This window comes from Pyrgilauda ruficollis, unplaced genomic scaffold (assembly GCF_017590135.1).
Source record: "Pyrgilauda ruficollis isolate IOZ18807 unplaced genomic scaffold, ASM1759013v1 scaffold136, whole genome shotgun sequence".
Classification (NCBI taxonomy): domain Eukaryota; kingdom Metazoa; phylum Chordata; class Aves; order Passeriformes; family Passeridae; genus Pyrgilauda; species Pyrgilauda ruficollis.
Genome location: NW_024512099.1, coordinates 302,664 through 324,754, shown reverse-complemented (window position 1 = coordinate 324,754; position 22,091 = coordinate 302,664). Strand labels below are relative to the sequence as shown.

Here is a 22,091-nt window from a genome sequence, read left to right as displayed (position 1 = left end):
AGAGACTACAGAAACTGCTTATCAAATATCTCTGTTTGAAGATACTTCTGTGGTGAAGAGCAAAACGAGAACCATCAACCACATAAATAGTTTGGACCTACTAAATATAGCACCAGCAGAGCTTTGCTGTTTTTCCAGTCCAACTTCATTGTCCACAGTGGTCTCCTTTGTTTTTCCTACTCCAGGGTTTGTGGCTCACATCTGTGACTGAGCCCAAGAGCAGAAGCACTAAGGATCTCTCCTGCCTGGGCAGGAGGTGGCCAGGAACACCTCTGCTTGTTAAAGCCCTCAGTGATACCACCAGCACCAAGGGACCCAGCAAAACAAGGTTTTATAGGAAAATATTCTTTGGGGTTAGTGTGAGAACCTGCCCACAGGGATCTAGGGGTGCCAGACACACGTAAGGAGTGCTCCAGGCTCACCCTGGAGAAAAGGAGGCTCAGGGGGCACCTTCTGACAGAAGGGTGCAGCCAGGTGGGAGTCAGGCTCTGCTCCCAGGGAATGAGGGGCAGGACCAGAGGAAATGGCCTCAAGTTGTGCCAGGGAGGTTCAGGTTGGATATGAGGAGAAAGATCTTCACAGAAGGGTGGTCAGTGCCTGGCACAGGCTGCCCTGGGCAGTGGCAGGCCCTGCAGACAGGATCAGGAACCACAGAGTAAGACCTTCCAAGAGGAGACAACTTTCACACTGGCCCACGTTTGACATCTTTATCCATGGTGTGGTCAAGGGGACGGAGGGCACGCTCAGGCATTTTGCAGATGATGCCCAGCTGGGTGGGAATGCTGCTCTGCTGGAGAGCAGGAAGGTTCTGCAGAGGGATCTGCACAGGCTGATCCATGGGCTGAGAGCAATGCTCGTGAGCAATGGTTTAACCAGCCAAGGGCTGGGTCCTGCCCTCGGGTCACAACAGCTCCTGCAGTGATCCAGGCCGGGGCAGAGTGGCTGGAAAGGTCCTGGGGGTCCTGGCCAACAAGAGCTGAACATCAGCCCAAGTAGCCAAGAAGGCCAATGGCACATGGTGGTCACAGGACCAGGGCAGTGCCTGTCCCCTCTGCTGGGCACACCTCAAATCTTGTGACCAGTTTTGGGCCCCTCACCACAAGAAAGTCATTGTGGGACTGCCACATGTCCAGGGAAGGAATGGAGCTGTGGAAGGGCTGGAGCACCAAGAGCAGCTGAGGGGGCTCACCCTGGAGGAAAGGAGGCTCAGGGGGGACCTGCAGCCAGGTAGGGGTCAGGAAATGAAGGACAGGACAAGAAAAAATGGCCTCAAGCTGTGCCATGGAGGTTTAAGTTGGCTATGAGGAAAAACTTCTTCACAGAAAGGGTGGTCAGTCCCCAGCACAGGCTGCCCAGGGCAGTTTAAGTTGGCTATGAGGAAAAATTTCTTCACAGAAAGGGTGGTCAGTCCCCAGCACAGGCTGCCCAGGGCAGTGGTGGAGTCACCATCCCCGGAGGGATTTAGATGACATGTGGTTGTGGCACTTGGGGACATGGGTTAGTGGTGACCTTAGGGATTTAGATGACATGTGGTTGTGCCACTTGGGGACATGGGTTAGTGGTGACCTTGGCAGTGCTGGGTCAATGGTTGGACTCAACGACCTTGAAGATCATTTCCAACTAAAAAAATTCTGATTCTATGAAATGCTAATAAAATGATGTTATCAACTTTATATTAATATCTTCCCATCTGGTAATGGAAAAAGCTGCACTCCTGACTTGACAGAAAACTAATCCCAAGCCTCTCCCCTTCCCTTCCCAGGGATTGTTTTTCAGGCCCACCAGTAAACTAATCTGGCTTGAGCACACAATGTGAACACCAGAGCTCTCACACAGGACAGCACAGGGCAGGATGGTTCTCTCAGCTCTAACTCCCAAGGAGTTTGTTTTAACTAACTTAGAAACCCAAGGGGTAGTTACAGTCTACCTGCAGGGCCTGAATTTTATTGAAAAGTATGGTTAAAACAAGGAGAAAGTGTTTAAATGAACCTGTGCTACTGTAGAGATCTAATGTGAGTGTTAAAAAAAGGCTTCCAAAAAAAGGAACCATAAGAGGAATAATTTTAATTTCTGCAAATGCTTGAAAAATCAAGTTTACCATCACACTTAAAATGAGAAGCAAAGTCTTGTGTAACAGTGTATCCTTAACTCAATGCACTTCCAGGAGAAAACTGAATTTAAAAGAATAATCTATATAAAGAAGTATGCAATGCTAAGCCTGTTACCTACAGTGTACACAAATAACTACGAGATGATTCATTCTGAAAAGCTCACCAAGTCCAATTAATTTTGTGTCAAGCCTGATCCCATCCAAGAGGCAACACTCCCTAAAATGTTATGAAACACACAGCCAAGATGCAGTATATTTGTATGTACATGAAAGTTTTATCTACTGTTGCTCTCCAGAGCTCCCAGCCCATCAGTCTGGGTGGGTGCTCACTCATTTTGTACCAGAATCCACAGCAGAGAGCTGCTACAGATGAAGAGTCACAAGCAGTCTGGGAACTTGAGCTGTCATCAAAAATCAGTTTAAAATCAGAAAAGGCCTATGGAGTGTTTGCTTCACATCATTTATCTAACCAAAGATGACAAGGGATGAGGGAAAAACCCTGCCATTTCACAGATGTGAAACACAACAGTGCAAAATTGACACAGAGAAAGAGGTATACTAATGAATATAGACCAAGTCCCAAAAGATTAAGTGTAAGGTCATTTTATCTCTCAATTACAAGTTTAAAATAATCAGACTGGTCTCCACAGTTTCAATGGCCTTACCACAGGAGTTACCTGGGATGGCATCCTAACAGAATGAGCACAAACAAAAGAGGGGTGGGGGTGGTGGGAAACACAGCAGAGAATTTTAGAAATACAGAATCAACAGCAAGAGTAGAAAAGATTAAAAAAAAAAAAGAAACAAAAGGCTCAGTGCTCGATACTGACAGAGGGGAGAGAACCTCTCAAAAATAAACAGCTTGTAACAAGAAGTAAATAATTGATGGCCTAGGCTGAAGTGGGGGCATGTGCTGGTCATATGTTCAGCGTATGTTACTGGCACCACTCACCAGCATGTTCCATGTTGTAATAGCTGAAACATTCAGAGCTGAAATGTGCTGCCTTCAGGGACGACATGATCTGGGCAGCCCTGACGAAACACACACCACTCCACACGAACACGGGCTAATTTTGGCTCACAGGTTATTTCTCCATACTCCAAACAATGCTTTGCTTGGCACTAACTCACTTCAAGGCTTATATTAAATATAACCAGTGGTAGTGTGAAGCAACCTTTAGAAGCAGCAGGCTCAGTTTATCCAAGATTACATAAAATGACTACTGTAGTGTCTGTGGCTCCTCGAGGCCACTCTGTGCTGGATGCAGGCACACATTTAAACTGCTCAGCACCTCTGAACTGTGCTCAGCTCCTGTGTGCACCCAGCACCTCAAACACAGCAACACACAGCAACACACAACACGATGCCACCCCTGGCCCAGGTGACAGTGAAATGCAATGGTGATGTTTTAAGACTTCAAAACATGGGGAGGAAAAAAACCTGATTCAGATGGAGTTCAAATATGTGACTTCAAACACCTGCTGGCTGCAGCAGCCAGCTCTGCCTCCCCACTCCAGCCACAGCTGTACAAGAATGCTGCTGCCACAGGGATCCTTTGGGGAAGGATCTCCCCCTCTGCTGCCCAAATCAGCCCCTTCTGCACCCAATATTGGCTCCATTCACTTCCTTTTTATTACCTATCATGTAGTATTTTCCTTTTAAATACCCCAGACTGATCGCTCTTTCCTTTATATTTTTGTATTTAATCATTACCTGCACAAGTCAAATCCTGTCTCCTTTTAGAACATCTTTAAGAGGGTTATTCTAATGACTTAAAGATGGTGTGAACCATCACAAGTATCTAAGGACCTTTTGGATTTAAAAATAAAAGTCTCCCTCATTCAGTGAAGAACTCGCTAAGTCCAGTTCATTGCTCTGTGTCAGACACTGTCAATACGCTCTCAGTCAGCAATTTATTTAGCACAAAACATCCCTAGGAAAACACAGGGCAGTTGTATATATTCCTTTCTTTACATCTCCTGGGGAAAGCTGGAACAAGTGGCTCCCATAAAAACACAACAGGCACGAGAAGGACAAAACTGTGCTGGTGAAACACACCCAGTAAGCAATGCTTGTTTCCCTAACCAGAGCCCAGGGATGTCCCAGCTGAAATGTAATGTCACTGCAACAGGCTCCCAACCCCCCTGGGCCTTACCTACATTCATCTGAGAGTAATTAACCCTAAACTACTCAGACCTTCCAGATAAGGAATTTTACTGGAAGAACAAGAAAACCACCAAATGCTGTAATATCAAAGGTTGTTGCAAAAAGAACAACTTGCAGAAACAAGAGTTTCCTTGGGGATGAGGCACACCAACACCCTTCAGTAAAAGAATGGAATCAGAGTCTGAGTGTTATGAGAATTACCAAAACACATCCTGCCTCCTCGAGCCTCCCAAACCAAGAGACCTGGATCACACATTCCTGCACTGCCATCTCCCAGGTTCATTTCCACATCAAGATTTTTCTTTTTCCATTTCAAAAGCTGTGGAAAAGCCTGATTTTTACAACCAACATTTTTGATTAAACCACCTTACTCAGTTTCTTGTCCCTGTAGTTCAGTCACACTCTCCCATACTGTGGTTATTTTGTATTCCATGTAACTATGCTTTCCAGCTCTTCAGATGCAGCTCAATTATTTTGTGCCACACTTTTCAGCAACACTGCAGCTAACTCAAAGAACACACACAAACAAACACAAATATTCTTTCCTTCAGCTACTATTAAACCAAAATAACTTTAAAACTCTACCCCAAAAATTAAAACTTTTTTTTAGATTTTTATTTTATCCTTCTGGCTGGGGGTTGAATTATTTATATTCAGATGCTTCTTTGACTCTTTTGCAAGGCTTGCATGCTTCTTTTCTTTAAAGGCTTCAAACCACCCAGTTTGCTGATAGCCCTAGATAAGAGTGAATAACCTCACGTAAGAATCTTGAGTACTTACTAGTCCACAGCAGACCAAACTTATTTATAGCTAAGTAGCAAGCTGGGGTTAGTGATCTCTTCCAGGCTCAACAATCTTCCAACCTCAGAATAACCACCCCATAAAACAAGCAGGGCTATTTCACTACTGACAGGAAAGTCAACATCTGTGTACAGGGGTGTGCTGGCAGATGAGTGCTCTGGCTGCCTGCACTGCAGGAGACAGCAAAAGCCATTCATAACAGGCCAAAATTCATGAAGGAAATTTAAAATCTTCATCAGGAGTTGCTTTGAATTTACCTTGTATGTTTAAACAGAGAAAGGTGGAAGGATCTGAGCTCTCCTCCCAACTTGTCAATGAGGTTTTTAATTTTATCTTGTGAATGTTTAACAATTAGTGCCAATTTTTTCTATCTGAGGTAATATTCCCTATATCCTGTGATGCAGTAGAGGAAAAATTACTATATGAAAAAACAGCATCTTAGGCTACCAAAAAAATCTAAAAAAAAAAAACAAAAAAAAAAAAAAAAAAAAAAAAAAAAAAAAAAAAAAAAAAAAAAAAAAAAAAAAAAACCAAAAAAAAAAAAAAAAAAAAAAAACCACCAAACCAAAACAAAGGAAGAAATAAAGAAAACAGAATATTTTTTAAAGTTCTAACAGAATTCTGGCAGAATCTCAGTTCTAATGAGGTTTTGTTACAGAAAGGGTGAATATTCACAGACTAGTTGCATTTCTCAGCTTTATGGGCAGACCAATACCAGGAAAAGGCTTTAAAAACAAAGGCCTGAATGTCAATTTAAGAGGATAAACAAACAACTGAATTTCTCCTGTGGTTTTTACCTATTGCATCTCTTTCCGGTGTTGCCACACGCGCCCGTCACGTGGACATTTTAACTGAAACACTGTGGTTTCCAGGTCCAAAATGTCTCTGCCAATTATCAATATCTAGAAAGCTGAATAATATCCTACCCAACCACAAACTGAAGAGCCCACCCTACACTGAGACTTCAGCCCTGCATTCATTTCAGAACCTGCATTCCCAGCAGAGGGGAACCACCTCAAACTGCTGCATTTGCTCTTCCACCCTGATGCAGCTGCAAAAGTGGTGCCAGGATCTTGATGGAATCATTGAGAGCAGGGCTGCATGAGGATGCATTTCATCATTCCATGAGAATCTTACCGCTCAACCTAGTAATTTTAATGAAGTTATTCAGAATGTATTGCACCCTCTTCAAAGCAGGATTTTCATAGCATCTGAACACAAAGTCAGTGTTTGCCTTGCAGCCCCCAATGCTACTAAAGGCAAAAATGTTCAGTAATATGAAAGGGCAGAGAGGACCAAACCACCAACCCCCTCTACCTGATAAAAAAACCTCCTGGGTCAGACCACACAAGAGCTTTGGCTGGTTTCTCCAAAATAAGTGTTTCAAGTGATGATCATGTCAGGCAGATCAGACAGAAACACATCTAGACCCTTATGTGAGCCTAACCCAGCCACACCCAGGACATCCACACACCTCAGGAAAGAAAACAACTCACTTCCTTGAACTCCTCTTTGCTCAATGCATTATTTACTGCTTTCATCTGTGGAAGTGATAAACAGGGTTTTAATTGATGATCATTTAAGTAACTCCCTCCTACCAACCTCTGTCAGCATCCAAGTCCACCAAACACTGCACAGAAATGAAGGGTGGTATTTGTTATCATCTGCTGCTCCTGCAAGGGATGGTTTTCCTGAAATGCTGCACCTCAGCACCCCTGGGAGAAGCTCAGAGTGAAGGTGAGCACTCGGTTCCATCACAGCAGGAAGCCCATGCACAGCGACTTCCAAGTAGTTTTGGAAGGCTGGATCAACTCCACTGAATTATTAAGATTTTCCCTTTGGCACTCTGGATTTGCTGTCCTGCATAAAGAAGCAAAAGCTCTCTCCAAATCACACCTTTGTCTGAGATGTTTCTACAACCTATCAAGCTGAGGCCCTCAAAAGGCACCACAGGAAAACCAAATCACATGTGAACTACCTGCACTGTCAACTTCAGCACATTTATGTATTTTCTGAAAAAGCACTACCCATACATGCAGCTCCTACACTGAAGACATGTAAAAGTCAGTGAAGTTTTTACAAATATCTTCAAAATAATGCTTTCCTTTCAGGCAGTCCATACAGAATGCTGCACAAACTCTAATACCTCACCTGCCTGCCTTACAGATAGAGAAGTCTTTGAGATAAAAGGGCTTTTTTTGGAACCCACACACACTACAAACAAAAACCACATATAAATTTTTTTTTAAATACCATTTACCTGCATTATATCCTTAATGTTCAATTTTCCCTAGAGCTTGTGACTCCACTACTGCACAACATACCACCAACTGGACTAGTGACATGTGGAGCAAAGCCTGGATCTAGGCAGGAGCCAGGCTGATTTAGTTTATGGAATGTACACCATACATTAACTCTGTCCTCTGCTACATGATCCACAGCCAGGGAACCCATACCCCCTTTTTCTCTCATGTTTTCTCTGTGTGTTCACATTTACAGAGAGATAAAAACAGAGAGCCAGAAAGCACAGATTAACCAAAGGTATGATACCATCAAATTATGTCAGCATCCTGTCTACTTAAGGTTAACCTTTTCAAAAATTTTTTTTTAAATTTAACATACCCCTTTACCAAAAGGCATGCTGTCACAAGAACTTCTAGGATTGAAAGATTTTTACATTACATTGCAAGTGCTTTTTTAGTACACCAAAATTAGTTTTGGTCTTCCACTGTTTCATATCTTTCTTTTCCTTTCCATTTTTATTTCATATAGCATAAACAGCTCCTATAACTGCAACTCCTTACTGTACAATTCCACAAGTCCCAGCCAGCTGACTGCTGCCCAAAGTCTGTGCAGGCCCACCATGTACTCCACTGCCTGCCAGACCTCTCTGTGAGCCACTTCAATGCAACAGCAAAGCACCCAAAAATAGCAAAAAAAGCAGAGAGCAGCAGCATCTGAACATCTGATGAGCTCCAAGGCCAGCCCAACCTGCATCAGGAGCACTGCAGAAAACAGGGCTTCCCTCCTGAGCTCCACTGCAGCAGCAGTGAAACCTTGGATTAGCTCAGATGTTCACCAAAGCACAGCCCATGTTCCCAAAATGTGAGACCCCAGATCCTTCTGAATGACTTTTCCCCAATTAAATACTCAAGTTTGAGACTCCTTATACTATATTAGGCTAGCAATTATATTTCTAATAACAATTGTATTGTTTCTCAGGCTCAGCCCTTAAACTTGAGATGATCTTCATCTTCCATCTTTCCCCAAGCCTCCCAGCACACCCTTTCACTTCTCTTCACACAACTACAAACCCCAGAATATGCTGCCCATGTTCTAAAGCAGAACACCTTGGGCCTGTGTCCTCATCTCTCCCATGTATAAACTGAATTCCCCTCTCCCATTTTTCCCATCTCTGTGGGGTGTGATGCTGAAATCAATCACAATACCCCGAGTTGGAAGGGACCCACACAGATCAGAGTCCAACTCCTGGTCCTGCTGTGGCACCCCAACAATCCCACTGCACCTGAGAGCATTTATTCTCTTTACCATGATTTTTACTTACTTAAATAATCAGTTTGCTCTGATTCAAATTTAAACTTATCAGACAATTTCATGTGAATAAATTCACCCTTCTCTAAGCCTTACTCATTTTAAAATTTTATTTTTCTGTCCCCTTCATTGCTCTGCAGGCCTTCTTCACCTGCCTAGAAAGGTCAGAAGGTTGCAGAATCAGCCAAGGAGGGAAATTCTTTTCTGTAAGAGCCAGCTTCCATAATTTATCCTTCCCAACTAGTTCCTTTGTGTGTTTACTGCACTGATTGTAACCACCAGAAATATACAATAATATATATAATAATGGTATAATATAAAATTATACATAATTGCATATATAATTGTATTGTGTATATATATATAACTGCATTGTATATATATGTATTATATATATCTGTATAATACTACAGAAGTGTATAAGCTACATGTCTAGGCTCAAGTTATATTCTGCCTAGAACACCCAAATATGTCCAGAGGACAATACAAAGTGATAAATGAATTTTTTCCTGTATTCTGTCTTAAAAAACAACAAAGAGAACATCAAAACAAACAAACAAAAGCTAGCTATGTTTATATCCTCGTGAACAATCAGACTTTTACCTTACAGAAGTGAAACATGTATTGTACACTGTGCTAAGACAACAACATTTCAGCTACAGCTTTTTGAAGAAACTGATAATTCAAAGGAAGTTAAACTACTTTTTTCCCAGCTGTGACAGGGAAAAAAAGAAGGAAAAGGGGAGGGAAAATACCTGCTCCCATACTGAAACACATCAGTGAAAATCAAAATTTAAAAAGAACTTCTATCAATGAATTATATCATCCACACCATTTCTGAAGCAGAACCATACATTTAATCTTCCTTTAAGTAATCAAAAAACCTGAATTCAAGTTCACTAGAAGATGTAAAGACCTCTTCCATTATACACTAGCCTGATTTCTTATCAAGACAAGAATTAAGTGGCTTATACCCCATGAGCTGTACCTAAGACTTACTGAAAGAACAAAATTTTTCACAGAATCACTTTCTATTACACAAAAATTATCTCTGAAAGTGCGCAGTGTCCTTCAATACGAAGAGTATGACACAGTGAACAAAAGCAACAACATCAGTGTGAGAACACTACTGGCAAGTGGAAATAAACAAATATCCAACTGCATGTTTGATGCTTTAGAAGTAATTTTAATTTGAAACCAAGACAAATATTGACTCTTTGTTAAAACACACAATAAAATGGTCTCTTGCTATAATCCCGTGAGAGTTTATTAAAAAAAGACTTGCAGAGGAAGTAAAGAAGCTTCAGCTTTACCTCCTGTAACCCTAAGCCATGCCATGTCACGCAGCCCTACCTGCTCTGCACCAGGGTTATTTTTTTGTTTATCAGAGGAAGATGGTGAGATAGATATCCCAGCACTCTTGAAAGCAACACAGCTTCATTCAAACCTTGACACTTTAGTTTACAGTCTCTGCTTTCACACCTGTGTGTGACCCATTAGAAGCCTTTAGTACTCTCATTCAGCCCCATCAAAACCGAGCTACACCAACCCAGGCACCCCACACTCCTTCTGAACAGAACAAACACACTGAACCCCTTTGTCCCACACTCTTTGGGACTTCTTCCAGCCTTCAATTCTTCTTAGCAACCCTCCACTGAAATCCTTGCAGTTCTGCACGATCCTTTAACACAGCTTTGATTCCAGAATGATGTGAAGCTCCAGCACTGGCTGCCACTCCCCAGTTTCCAGAGTCATCACATCAGTGCCTGGACACATCATCTCGGAACAGGCATCTCAGGATCCCTCTGCAGTCATGGCTTTCACTCTACTGCTACTTTTCAGAACAGTTTTCCACCCTATAGTTCTGCCTCTGTACTTTTCCAGATGTCATAGTTTTGGGCTGTTTTAAATTGATTAATTCTATTTTTTGTCCTCATTATTTGTGAGGACAGTGTTTACAACACTGTAAATATTTATCAGTAATTGCATTTACTGTAGATCACAAAAAAAAAAATCCAGTAGTGATCAGGTATTTCTAATCACAATTTAGCACTAAGCTGCACTTTATTCTAACCAGCCTGTGCATTCCATAAGTTCTGCTGCTGGGAATACAGACATTTTTTTCAATATGGGATTGTAGTTACCTGAAGCACTTTATACAGTTACAACCATCCTCATCCCCAGAGAACCCAAATGGACACGGGGCTGAGCAGTCTGATCCAACACTGAAGTCACTTCTGCTTTCAGCAAGGCTTTGGCAGGAGCTTCCTTCTGTAATTCTTAAAGTTAAGCCTTAAACCAGCACTGAATTAAAATTAATTCCAGCCAACTTTATACTAATTTTGTTCCACTTCACAACACCCTGATAATGACAGGACTCTGGCATTTTTACTTTACTGCTCTGGCTCTCCAAACTCAATTCCATGCACATCCTTGTCCACAGGAGCTTCCTTGCTGAGGTCAACAGGAATGTTTGGATCAGCACGGACAGAACTGCCTGCCAATCTCCTCATGGTTTTCATTTCATTTGGTGCACACAGGCAAACAAAAAGGTGTTGTTTTCATATTAACATTTATTAAGTCGCTCTGAAATTTTGAATACTGAAAATTTTCCTCCCACCAGTACTCCAGCACACACAGACCATGCTTTGTCCAAGGTTCTGCTTGGCAGTACCTGAGAGGACAGAGCAGCACGTGCAGGGGCTGCAGCAGAATCACACATTCACTGTGAAAAAACAGATTCCAACCATGCACAGACCTTCTCATGCCCTACAAAAAATGATGTGTCAAAAAATCTGCACCAGCTCTGCAAGCACTGAGTTTAACTCACTGAAGCCTCAGCTCCCCTCAGTGATCAAACAGCAGTGAGGGAATCTTAACTGGAGAATGGAACATTTATTTCCTATACCACCCAAAGTGGAATAGCTGCAGAATAAATATGGTTCCTCCCCTCCGACTGCTTTATCTAGGTCAAAAAACTCCTTAAAGGCAGGAAGTCGCAGGAAACAAATGTCACTACACATCAACTTTTTATCATGAAAACAAGCAAGGCAGCAGATAAACCCACCACCTTCCCAGGATTTCAGCACAGACAGCAGCTTATTAGTGAACTGTTGTGAAAACTCCTTCCAACTGCAAAAGCCATGGCCTCACACCACATGACAAATACATGGTTTACTATGAAATTATATTTTTCCCTGTGTTTTACATAATTTTATATGAGTTAATGGGACTTGAGATGTCTTGAAGAGTTGCTGCATTTACTGAAAAATACAGCAAATGAGAAGCATAATCTTATTTTGAAGAGCTCAGGCATGACTGTAAATAACCTTTTGCTTTGTCCATGACAATTGTACATGCTGAAAAAAAAAAGAAAAACCCAACAGCAGCAGAACTCCTCCACAGCAGAATTATTCTCTAAAACACATCTTCCTTCAAGAAGGAATTATATTTGTAAGTGCCCTTACCTAATTATAAGCAAATTAATAATACACATTTATTTTGAAAGACAGGGTGAAAGATTAACTTATTTTCTTTATTAGCTCATTTAACTTACTACTTCTGCTATTGATTAAATGTATCATCCTACTCAAATATGGCACCTTGGTATTCTGATTTAATCAATGCAAAGAATTATTTAATTTGCATATCTCCTACCTCATTATTATAACTGAAGTAAGAATCTCAAAACTCTCTTTCAACTGCAGATTCTTGGAACAGACAGTTTTAATATTCACTTTGCACGTTTAAACCAAAATGACAATAATCTTGCTTCTGTCATAGAAATTTACAGGAAATATACAGACTATAAAGATGATTTTCCAGTTCGTAGTATTTCATAGAACTACACAAAGAATCTACTTCCTCCTGTAGCTAAGTACAGATGTAAGAACATTTGTAGGATCAGTAGAATTGGGTAAGGATGTTTCATACAAATACCAATCATACCAACAGAAACCAAATATAAACTGTTTAAGCTTTACCTCAATTACCTGACTGGTGACTGACAATTTGCAACACTGCTTTATTAACAAAAAAAAAAAAAAAAAAATCACTCAGAAGGTGTGTGTAACTGAGAGGCAAATATGAAAAAAAAGAGATGACAGAAACAACTGTAACACAAATTATTACTATAGAAACTTCCCGCTCATCTCTATTTTCATTTCAAATCATATGTGCTCTACCTTCCTCCTACGCTCCTTTTCAATCAGATCTGCTAAAGTGAGAACACTGCTTCTACTGAGCTTGACATTTGCAAATCCTTCTTTAAAGCAGCCAAAAACCCACCTATAAACACAGCCCCGTTGACCTTATTAGTCACTATGGCACAGGACCAGTAAATAAAAGTTTCTGGAGTCTGAGTCTGTCAAGTCCCAGCCAAGTCCAATGTTCCTTCATTTCATGCTCTGAGGTAATTTGCAATTGATAGGTTTAATACAGCTGGTATGGAGCCCCAAGCACACCTCTGAACACAAATCAATCGCAAGGTCTCCCCGGCTTTCAGGCAGCTGTCGCCCTGAGGAGCCTCTGGCAGAAGGGGTGTCAGGGAAGGGAGAGAGCAGGTGCCCCCAGGGCCTGAGGGACTCAGCACCCTCAGAACAGACTGATACATTAACACCAGTTCCTTGAAGCATTTGTTCGATTGCTCAAACTATCTAACAGTTCTATTCACAAGAAAACCTTTAGAACATAAATCATAACCCAAATTCAAGCAATGCACGCTCTTCCTCAGCTACCGTGGAACACTACCCAAGGAAATGTCATGATCCTTTCACCTGCACTGTTAAGCCAAACTGCAGATGTTCCCAGTGAGAAATTTCCACGGAGCACATGTCCAGTCACAGCTCCAACCACACAGACATCACAGCTTTGCACACAATTTAAGTAACTGCAATCAGATGACACAAAAAAAGTGCACTGATATATTTGAGGCTCTTTACAAACTATTTCCTGGGCAAGTAACACTGAACATAAACTTTTCCAAAGAATTGACTCAGGGAATAGATACACTTGATCCTTGTTCAGAATCGACCAGCTTTCATCAGCAGGAGAACTTCCACTGCTCAAAGGCAGCAATAACCCCAGCTTGTAGCTCCAGACTACAAGACCAAGGTAAAATTATTGATTCAGGCCCTCTGCATTTCCAGGAGGAAAATCAGAGGAATACAAACAAATTAAATTTTAGTTTTCAGCTACATAGGTTTAATTTAGGATTAGTCAGTAAACGTTAAGCCAAAGTAAAACATACTTGATGTCATTTGCTGTAAGAGCACCCACACTGAGTAATGTAAAGAAGTCTGCAGAATGAATGACAGAACGGGAGAGTTATTTACTGTCTTTTACTATAAAAGAGCTTCAGTTGGATCAAATGAAATTACCAGGCATCAAGTTCCAAAAACTCAGCAAAAAGAGGTATTTTTCCCAACATGGGCTCCAATTACTTTGCAGAATTCACTATCCAAAGACGCTGTGGATAGAGGAGGTTTACCCAAACTCAACTACTAAAAAAAGAGAGAGAAAAAATGCAAATAGTAAATTATTTTAACTCAAAAAGAACGGAACTCTGACTTTGGATCCAAAAGAATAACCAAGCAAAACACAACCATTTGTATCAATCAATTTTTATGCTCCTTCCTGGGCATCTGCTACTGACCACTCCTGAAGGCAAGTCATGGACTAAATGCATCTGTGATCTGACTTAAAAATGCTGATCCTATGCTCGTGGTATCTTGTTTATGAATCACAATTTACTTCCACAAAAGCAAAACCAAAAGTAATGACTAAAATACAACATCTATGGGTTTGTCAAAATGAGTAAGACTGCCTCAGAACAGTGAAGTCCAAGATGTCCCGAGTTCTGTGAATTCAAAGGCCAATACACAAGGACATCCTAGAAACCCAAAAATCAAACCAAAACAAAAGCACTCCTTCAAAGCAAAGTTGTACCCAGAAGTCTGTCTGTTTTTGCAGCTGTATCAGTTACATCTGTCTGGAATCCTGCCTCTCCAAAAGCTGTACACAACAGCTCCTGCAACAAACGCTGCTCTGCCCAACACAAAAGGTGTTTTTCCAGCCAAGTACCTCAAAAGCAAATACTGATGTTATGATTTACCTAGCAATATATCCAATCAATGTTTTCACTGAAGGCAGGGGAAATTCCACAGGCAGCAAATGTAAGCAGTTAAAAACCACTAACTTTAGGAACCGGAGAGGGACAGTCTGTGCACCTCAAAGGTAGTTGTAGAAATATTAATTTCTTGCTTTGATCTGGGTGTCTTGAAGAGGAGCCTCTGCAACCTCTTTCATCCCATGTGTGCCATGACACTGACAGGAGAGCTCCTTGCTGGACACACTCAAACATGGCTCTTTTCTCCCCACCCCCACTTGCTTCATCTCACAAGAGACAGCTGGTTTGTACATACACAAGTAGGGATGGGAGTCTGTCAAGAACTGCAAAAACAAAAACACACTTCCCACTGCTATTACCTCCTGCTTGATAACTTCAACATTTGAATTGCCAGTGAGGCTTCCAGGGAGGCATTAAAAATAGAAACCAGAACACTTATCTTAAGGCACAGTAATTCCATGTTTCATGACATTTCTATCTGCAGAAAAAAGATGCCTTTATTACAGGTAAGTGTATACTCTAACATTAATAATTTAATTTCCCCAGATGTTTAAAATGTGTGTTTTGCAGGAGGCTACCAAGGCGTATTTCTGTTTTTTCCTTCCAAAAACAAGGAGCTCAGTAACATTATTAATGCAGTCAAATTTAAACATTGTGCTGAAACAAAAAAAGGCAAAGGACACTGAAACTACACACAGTTATTACTGACAAGCAAGTAAGACATTTCAAGTCTGTAAGAGTATTGCACTTGGCACCTTTGTAAGTCACAGACTTACAAAGACTTAATCAGACAAAACAGAGATGGAGCCCCCATTCTTGGTTTCCAGGATCACTTAAAAACAAACAGAAGGAACAGGCCACCCTGAATTTTTGAAACTTCACCTGCCATTAAAATTTCCGATGATTGTGTAGTCACAGGCAAAGTATATTTATTACTGGCAACAGAGTAGGATTAAAGAACAACAAAAATAGATCTGGTGATTACTTGAGCTGGAGGCTGGCAATCATCAATCTTGAGCTCACACCAAAACCACTTTCTTTCCCATCACACTTCAACCGTTAATTAATGTTTACATTATATTGAAATAAATTTGACTTAAAATCCAGGAGACCACCTTCAGTGTGACCAATTAAATCTACAACAAACTTCAAGAACAGGACTACAAACAGTATTAGTCACCAGCAAGCCACAGTAAAGGCTTCCTAAAAGGAGACAGTACCTTGAATTTGCCTGAAGACTACTGCTCAAACAAAAAAGCTTTGCAAATAACGAAACTACTATTTCCCCATTCCATCCCAGTAAGACTTGTGTTTTTGAAACAGGTTTATTTTTAATAATGAAGTAGCAGTTGCTCTTAATGACCAGTGTAACTCTGGGGCTGTACTCTCCCTGCCCTCCAAGGTGATGCTCACCCCCCTGGCCAGGGGCCCCTTTTATTTACTGGCCTACACCTCCAGTTTGTGCCCAGGAGATAGCCACCTCCAGCAGCTCTGGGAACTGAGGGCTGTGTGTGCACAGCCCAAGGAATGGTGTCACCTCTGAACACAGCAAATGCCAGCTCCTGCACCACCACCCACAGCCACCGGTGAAGAAATTTTAACTACACACAACTTTTCATCATTGTTCAATAAAAAAGTGAGACAAAAAATCCTTCTGAATTTTCTTTCCACTTCAAAAGTGACACTGATGGAAAGAACTAGAATAACTTAAAAATCAGTGGACAGCACGAAGAAGTACTTCTTTTTTCCTCAGGTCTTAAGCATTTAAAAGAATGTTACTGACTCAATCACTCCAACTAATTCTGGACTGTTTGAAATCAACACAGATCATGCAATTGTGCTTACAAATAGTATATTATACCGCAGTGCTTACAAAGAAAAAAAGTATTTGATCTACACTTCATAAACGTGTTAGATTAAAATACAGATTAACCACATGCCAGATAATTATTAATATTAAAAGCAGAAAGCAAAAATAGAACTGACAGTTAAAGGTCAAACAAGTCCTCCAACTATATTCAGGACTACACACTGGCACTGTTAAAGCCCTTCAGAATGAGCATTTCCTAGAAAGCAGCAAGGTAAAACAATTTGATTTTCACAGAGAAACCCGGTGACAAAACTAACATTAGGCCGACAGAGCAGAAAATACACACCATCAACGTCCTAAGCACAGTTTAAAAGCTCATAGGGCATTAAGGCTGTGTCACTGATGGCATGTGCTTTATAAAGGCACAGCACTCGTAACGTTTGAGGTATTTCTTAGTCAAGGCAGCTAAAATACACTAAACCAAAACACTTTCACTTTTCCTACATGTGACTGCTCAGAGCACAGATCACTTATTTACAGTTCAACACAGCCTTAAATGTCGGGGGCAGGCCTCACGTATTGCCCTAGAAAATCATTTTGCACAGACAGTTAATGTTTGGTAATGGCAAAGGAATGTATTACCGTTTAAAACCTCTTAATACATTTGTTGTCACGTAACGAAAACATTTGAAAACGCTAAGGCCAGCAGAAGCATTTCACGTGGATGATTCAGTTTACCCATAAAAATAAACGTTAAAATTAGGCAAAGCAGCAGAAACTATCACCAAAACCAGAACAACCCCCCGGTTCTGGCAAAGCACCGAGGGGGCTGCAGGACTCCCCCAGCGCTGATCCTCAGCCCAGGCAGCCCGGAGCGGTGCAGAACGGCCCGGCCGGTTCCCCTGACACCCGCGAGCAGCACTCGGGGCGCGCCCGCTCCTGTTCGCCCGCGCCGGGCGCTCCGTGCGGGGCGGGCGGGGGAAGGACACGGCGGAGGGCACGGCGGCGGTGCCGGGCGGTGCCGGCGGAGGCGCGGGCAGGACGCGGCCGCTCTCGCCTGTCACACGCCATGTGCACCCGCGGCCTCCGGCGGGCCCCGGAGCGCCGGCCCCGCGTACTCACACTCGCGGCAGCTGCAGCGGCGGCGCCCCGCGCCGCTGGAACACGCCGTCCACGAACACGCCGTTCTTGCCGAGGCAGCGCAGGTAGAAGTCGCCCCCCGCTCCGCCCGCCGGGTCCCCCTGCGGCGGGGGCGGCGGCCCGTCCGCGCCGGCCGGCGGCGGCGGGGGCGCGGCGGTGAAGATCTCGAGGTGGCGGCGGGAGATGAAGCTGGAGTGGCCCATGCTCACGTCCACCGAGCCCTGCGACGAGTTGCGGCCGATGGTCACCGAGCGCTTCTTCATGAGGTACTCGAACTCCCGGCCCTCGAGCCGCGCCACGGCCGCCGCCGCCGCCGCCGCCGCCATCTTAGCGAGGGACGAGCGAGGCGCGGCCCCGCCCGCACCGGCCCCGCGCCGGCCCCGCACACAGCAGGGAACGGGGCCGCGCACCCGGCCCTGACGCAGCCACGCGCTGATTGACAGCGCGCGGGGCCAATGCGCGGCCCGCACGCCCATGGGGCTACGGCGCCGCGGCCAATGGCGAGCGGCGCCGGCCCCGCACGTCCGAGTGTCGGCGCACGAGCGCAGGGGCGCGGCCCGGAAAACGCGGAGCGGAGCGGCGCGCGGGGAGCGGGGCGGAGCTGCCCCGGCAGCACCTCCCGCCCGCCGGCTGTGAGGGGAGGAGAAGGACGGGAGGGGAGGGACGGGGCCGGCTCCGGGACAGCCGCACCTGCCGGCCGTCCGTCCCCGCACCCCCTTCCCTCCCTCTCGGCCACCTGCAGCCTCCGGCGGGGATCCGGGCTCCGCACCTGCCGTCCGCCAGCAGCGCCCTCAGGAACGGCACCGGGAGCGGGGGGAGAGGGGGAAGAATCGAGAACGGAATGAATACAAGTAGACGAATAGTGCTAGAGGGTGAGCAAGAACCACCAGGAGAGGGCTGGTAACTGCTCAAATTTAGCCTCAAAATACCGTATTATTAACAAATAATAAAAATAAAACTGTAAGTTCGACCTGACAGCCTTGCGGGGGTCATGTTAAACACAAAGGTAACTCCGCAGTGTCAGAGCTTTGTCACATCCACGGAAGGTCAGCAGAGTGTTTCAAATGCCCGAGTTCCAGGCGGGGCAGGCTGTATGTGTGTCCGTGCCCACAGCTCGGCTCAGCCCCAGGCTCCTCAGAGGAGCTGGGGCACCAGGACGGAGCGAGGGACCTGACACAAGACCCGGGCCCCGAGTGGCACTGCTCCGAGGGCACGGCACAGCCAGCAGCAGGAAGCACTGGGTGAGAACCCACTGCATGCCTTTGACTTGAAAATGGCACAGGCTACCAAAAAAAGATGGCATTAATGCTACACAGTTCAACAAATACAGCATCTGAATGAAAATATTACACCTGATCCAAATACTCATTGTTACAGGGACCAGGCACTGTCAAAACTGAAAAGTAAACAGTTGAACACGTTTGGCTATAAACGGCGAAGAGGGTGCTAAAATGTATTCATGCTTATTTACCAACATATGCACTACAAACATGTCACCGTAACAGCTCCATAACCTCACCGTGGTTCGTTGAGAAAAGGCTTGTGTTGTTTGGGTTTTTTACAGCACTGAAGCTCACCATTATTTATTAATAAAAATAACTGCCCAGAGAATCTGTGGCTGCGCAATCCCCAGATGTGTTCAAGGCCAGGTTGGATGAGGCTTGGAGCAGCCTGGTCTGGTGGAAGGTGTTTCTGCCCATGGCAGGGGGATGAACTTTAGGTCCCTTCCAACCCAAAGCATTCTGTGAATTCAGAAGACATTAAACATTTTTACACTTCAGCCAAAAACCAGCCAGCCTGCTAACAAACATCCAGCAGTAAAGTTGAAATTGAAACTTTTGGGTTTGCACATTTGAGTCAACAGGTCTTCAACTGTAGAACTATTTTGTGAATGCTTCGTAACAGACTATGATACCTGCTGCCTGCAAAGTTAGTTTTACCCTTAGGATTGTATCAGCACTTCTTATAGGCAGCTACAACTTAATTCCATACTGGTTTAGTCCATTTACACAATCTCATATGCACAGCAGATGCAGTAAAATATAGCAACAGTTTAGAGCTTTGGTTTCTTTTACAGAAAACTTTAGTTAAATCTTGCCCACACTTTGGTATTTAGAATCAGACTTTCTTCTATACCAACATATGTTTGGCACAGAAAATGTGGAGCATCAAAGAGGCAGTTATGACTCCCTGATTCTCAGCTTGTTTTTATCCCTTGGCTCTGCTGGCAAGAGAAATGTTGTGCCTGCTTTGCTAACAATCGCTTTGGGATCCTGAGGGCCCTGCTGGCTGGAATTACCCATGGACTGCCATCTCCTAACACACCCCACGCCTGCAGAGGGAGAAAACTGGCAGAATGGGAGAGCAGCCAGGTGAATTTCCATCAGGCCAGCAGCACTTTTCACCACCCTGATGGTTGCTCAGTTTGCAGAACTCAAAGGCACTGCTGCTACTTCACCATTTTCTGTTATGTGAATCACAGCTTTCTCAATTTGTATTAATTCATTAATAACAAGCAGTACTGAATTCACAAAGCTGATACAAATCCTGTCCTGTTCATAGAGAACAACACAGAGAACACTGACACGGAATGCTGAATTTTTGCAATCTGTCTGCACTGCAATTTCTTTCCAAGGGTCCCACCATCACCAAGCTGCTCTGTGGAAAGGAACTGAACTCCAGTAGGGCTGTTTGCTTCTGCATGAGCAAACACCAGACCCCATTGTCAGGAACTCCACTCGTTTCAAGAGGATGGCTGAGATCTTTCTGTCCGTGTTTTTCTAAACTGGAGCAGATTCAGTCACTTTGTGATCACACAGCACAGGTACAGGTCACTCCGACCTGCCCATGTGCAGGTCTGCTCTGTGCTGCACAGCAGCTGCATGTGGTGAACAGCTCACACTGACAGAACCTTCTCTCTGTTCTGGGTGTCTGGGTTCCCCAGAAATCCACTCACAGAACAAAACCTGGCCCTGATGTCAGAGCTGCACTGCAGGTACATCCTCTTTCACACTTTTTCCCCCTGCCAGCTGACTGAAAGCAAAAGGTCTTTTTCTCTGTCTGCCTTAAATCCACCTTAGCTATTCAGGATAGAATGAAGCTACTGACCAAAATTTAATCATGCCAAACTTCTGCAATGGCCACTGGCACTAAACAAGCTCTCAAAGCACTTCTTACATTTTTCTGCTTCATGCCAAGTAACCCAATGTTATCCAGTCTCCATCATATTATGCAGCAGCATCTGACTGCATCACAGAAATTAAGCACCTGTATCATCTAATCTTAAAACAATCTGGCCTGAGGTTAATAGAAATGTGTAAGTACCATCTAAGAGCTAATCCACTAATACTGTTTTATGTGACCAACCTGCCTTTAAATGACTAAACATTTTTAGACTTTTCCATTGTTCCTGGAAGCTCCTGCTGTAGCAACACAAGGGCATTCATTCAGCTGCTTGTGCTGGGGCTAGCACTGCCATAGAATGAAATTTTCTTTCTTATTACATGTGCCCTGTACTGAGGGCTATGAATGAGTGCAGCAGCTTCTCAAGATGCACATTTTCACAGATCCCAAGCACAGAGTACTATTAGAGGAATATGATGAATAATCAAGTAGATTAAGTGACCTTAATTGCTTACTTTGACACAACCAGCAATTAAACAGCTTTTAAAAGCTATCAGGAGCTATCCATAATCTTTTTATTACAGCAAGTGTCCCAGGCTTCCAGAGAGATTTGATTTTTAGTAAACAAAGTCCTACAAAGTTAATTGTCAGAAGCACTTCAGTAACATTCATGTTTGATATAACAAAATGAGCCTTTCAAATACCAGACTCTGTGCAACTGAATGAAGAAACATTTCCCATATTACCATCCCTGCACTTGACAAGCACATTTTTTCCTTTCCCAAGGTGAGAAGCCTCTTGTAAGCAGTAACAGCTTCCTCCAACAGAGCCTCAAACCCACAGCCACATTTTTGAGTAATCCCAATAACTATCCTAGAGCTCTTCACATGCTTAAATTTAACAAGGTGTGTAAAACTTAGCAGGACTCGTGCTGTGATTTAGTAATTTTCTCACAAATGCACTTTGGTCAAGGGGAAAGTGTTAAAAAAGCACTGTGTAATTGCTGCAAAATATTGAAAACAGCAAATGCCTGGGATGGTGGGAAGCTCTCCAGATACACCCTGCCAGTTTCTGAAGTGACTTTAATAATAACAGGAGAAAATAAACTGCTATACCTCAAATGTTAGCATTTTTTCCTTTATGGATGACTTTCACACCTCTTTAAGTAATAAAGCTGTAAAGTGCAATACTCTTAAAAAACCTAATCCAGAAGAACACATTTTTTGTAGGAGGAACAGGGAGGAGGGCAAACACAGCTACC

At 43.4% G+C, this 22,091-nt stretch overlaps 1 protein-coding gene across 14 annotated transcripts in view; it reads right to left on the bottom strand.

Moving 5' to 3' along the window:
• FOXK2 (forkhead box K2) overlaps positions 1-22,091 on the bottom strand; it is a 65,959-nt gene that overhangs the window by 26,840 nt on the left and 17,028 nt on the right. Inside the window, exon 1 of one of the 14 annotated variants that reach the window (XM_041459458.1) lies at positions 17,690-18,762. The exons of the other annotated variants lie outside the window; for them this stretch is intronic. Coding sequence (XP_041315392.1) covers positions 17,690-18,183 — 494 coding nt within the window. The 5' untranslated portion in view covers positions 18,184-18,762. Of the gene's footprint in view, positions 1-17,689; positions 18,763-22,091 lie in introns of those variants that run through there. 14 annotated transcript variants of the gene reach the window in all.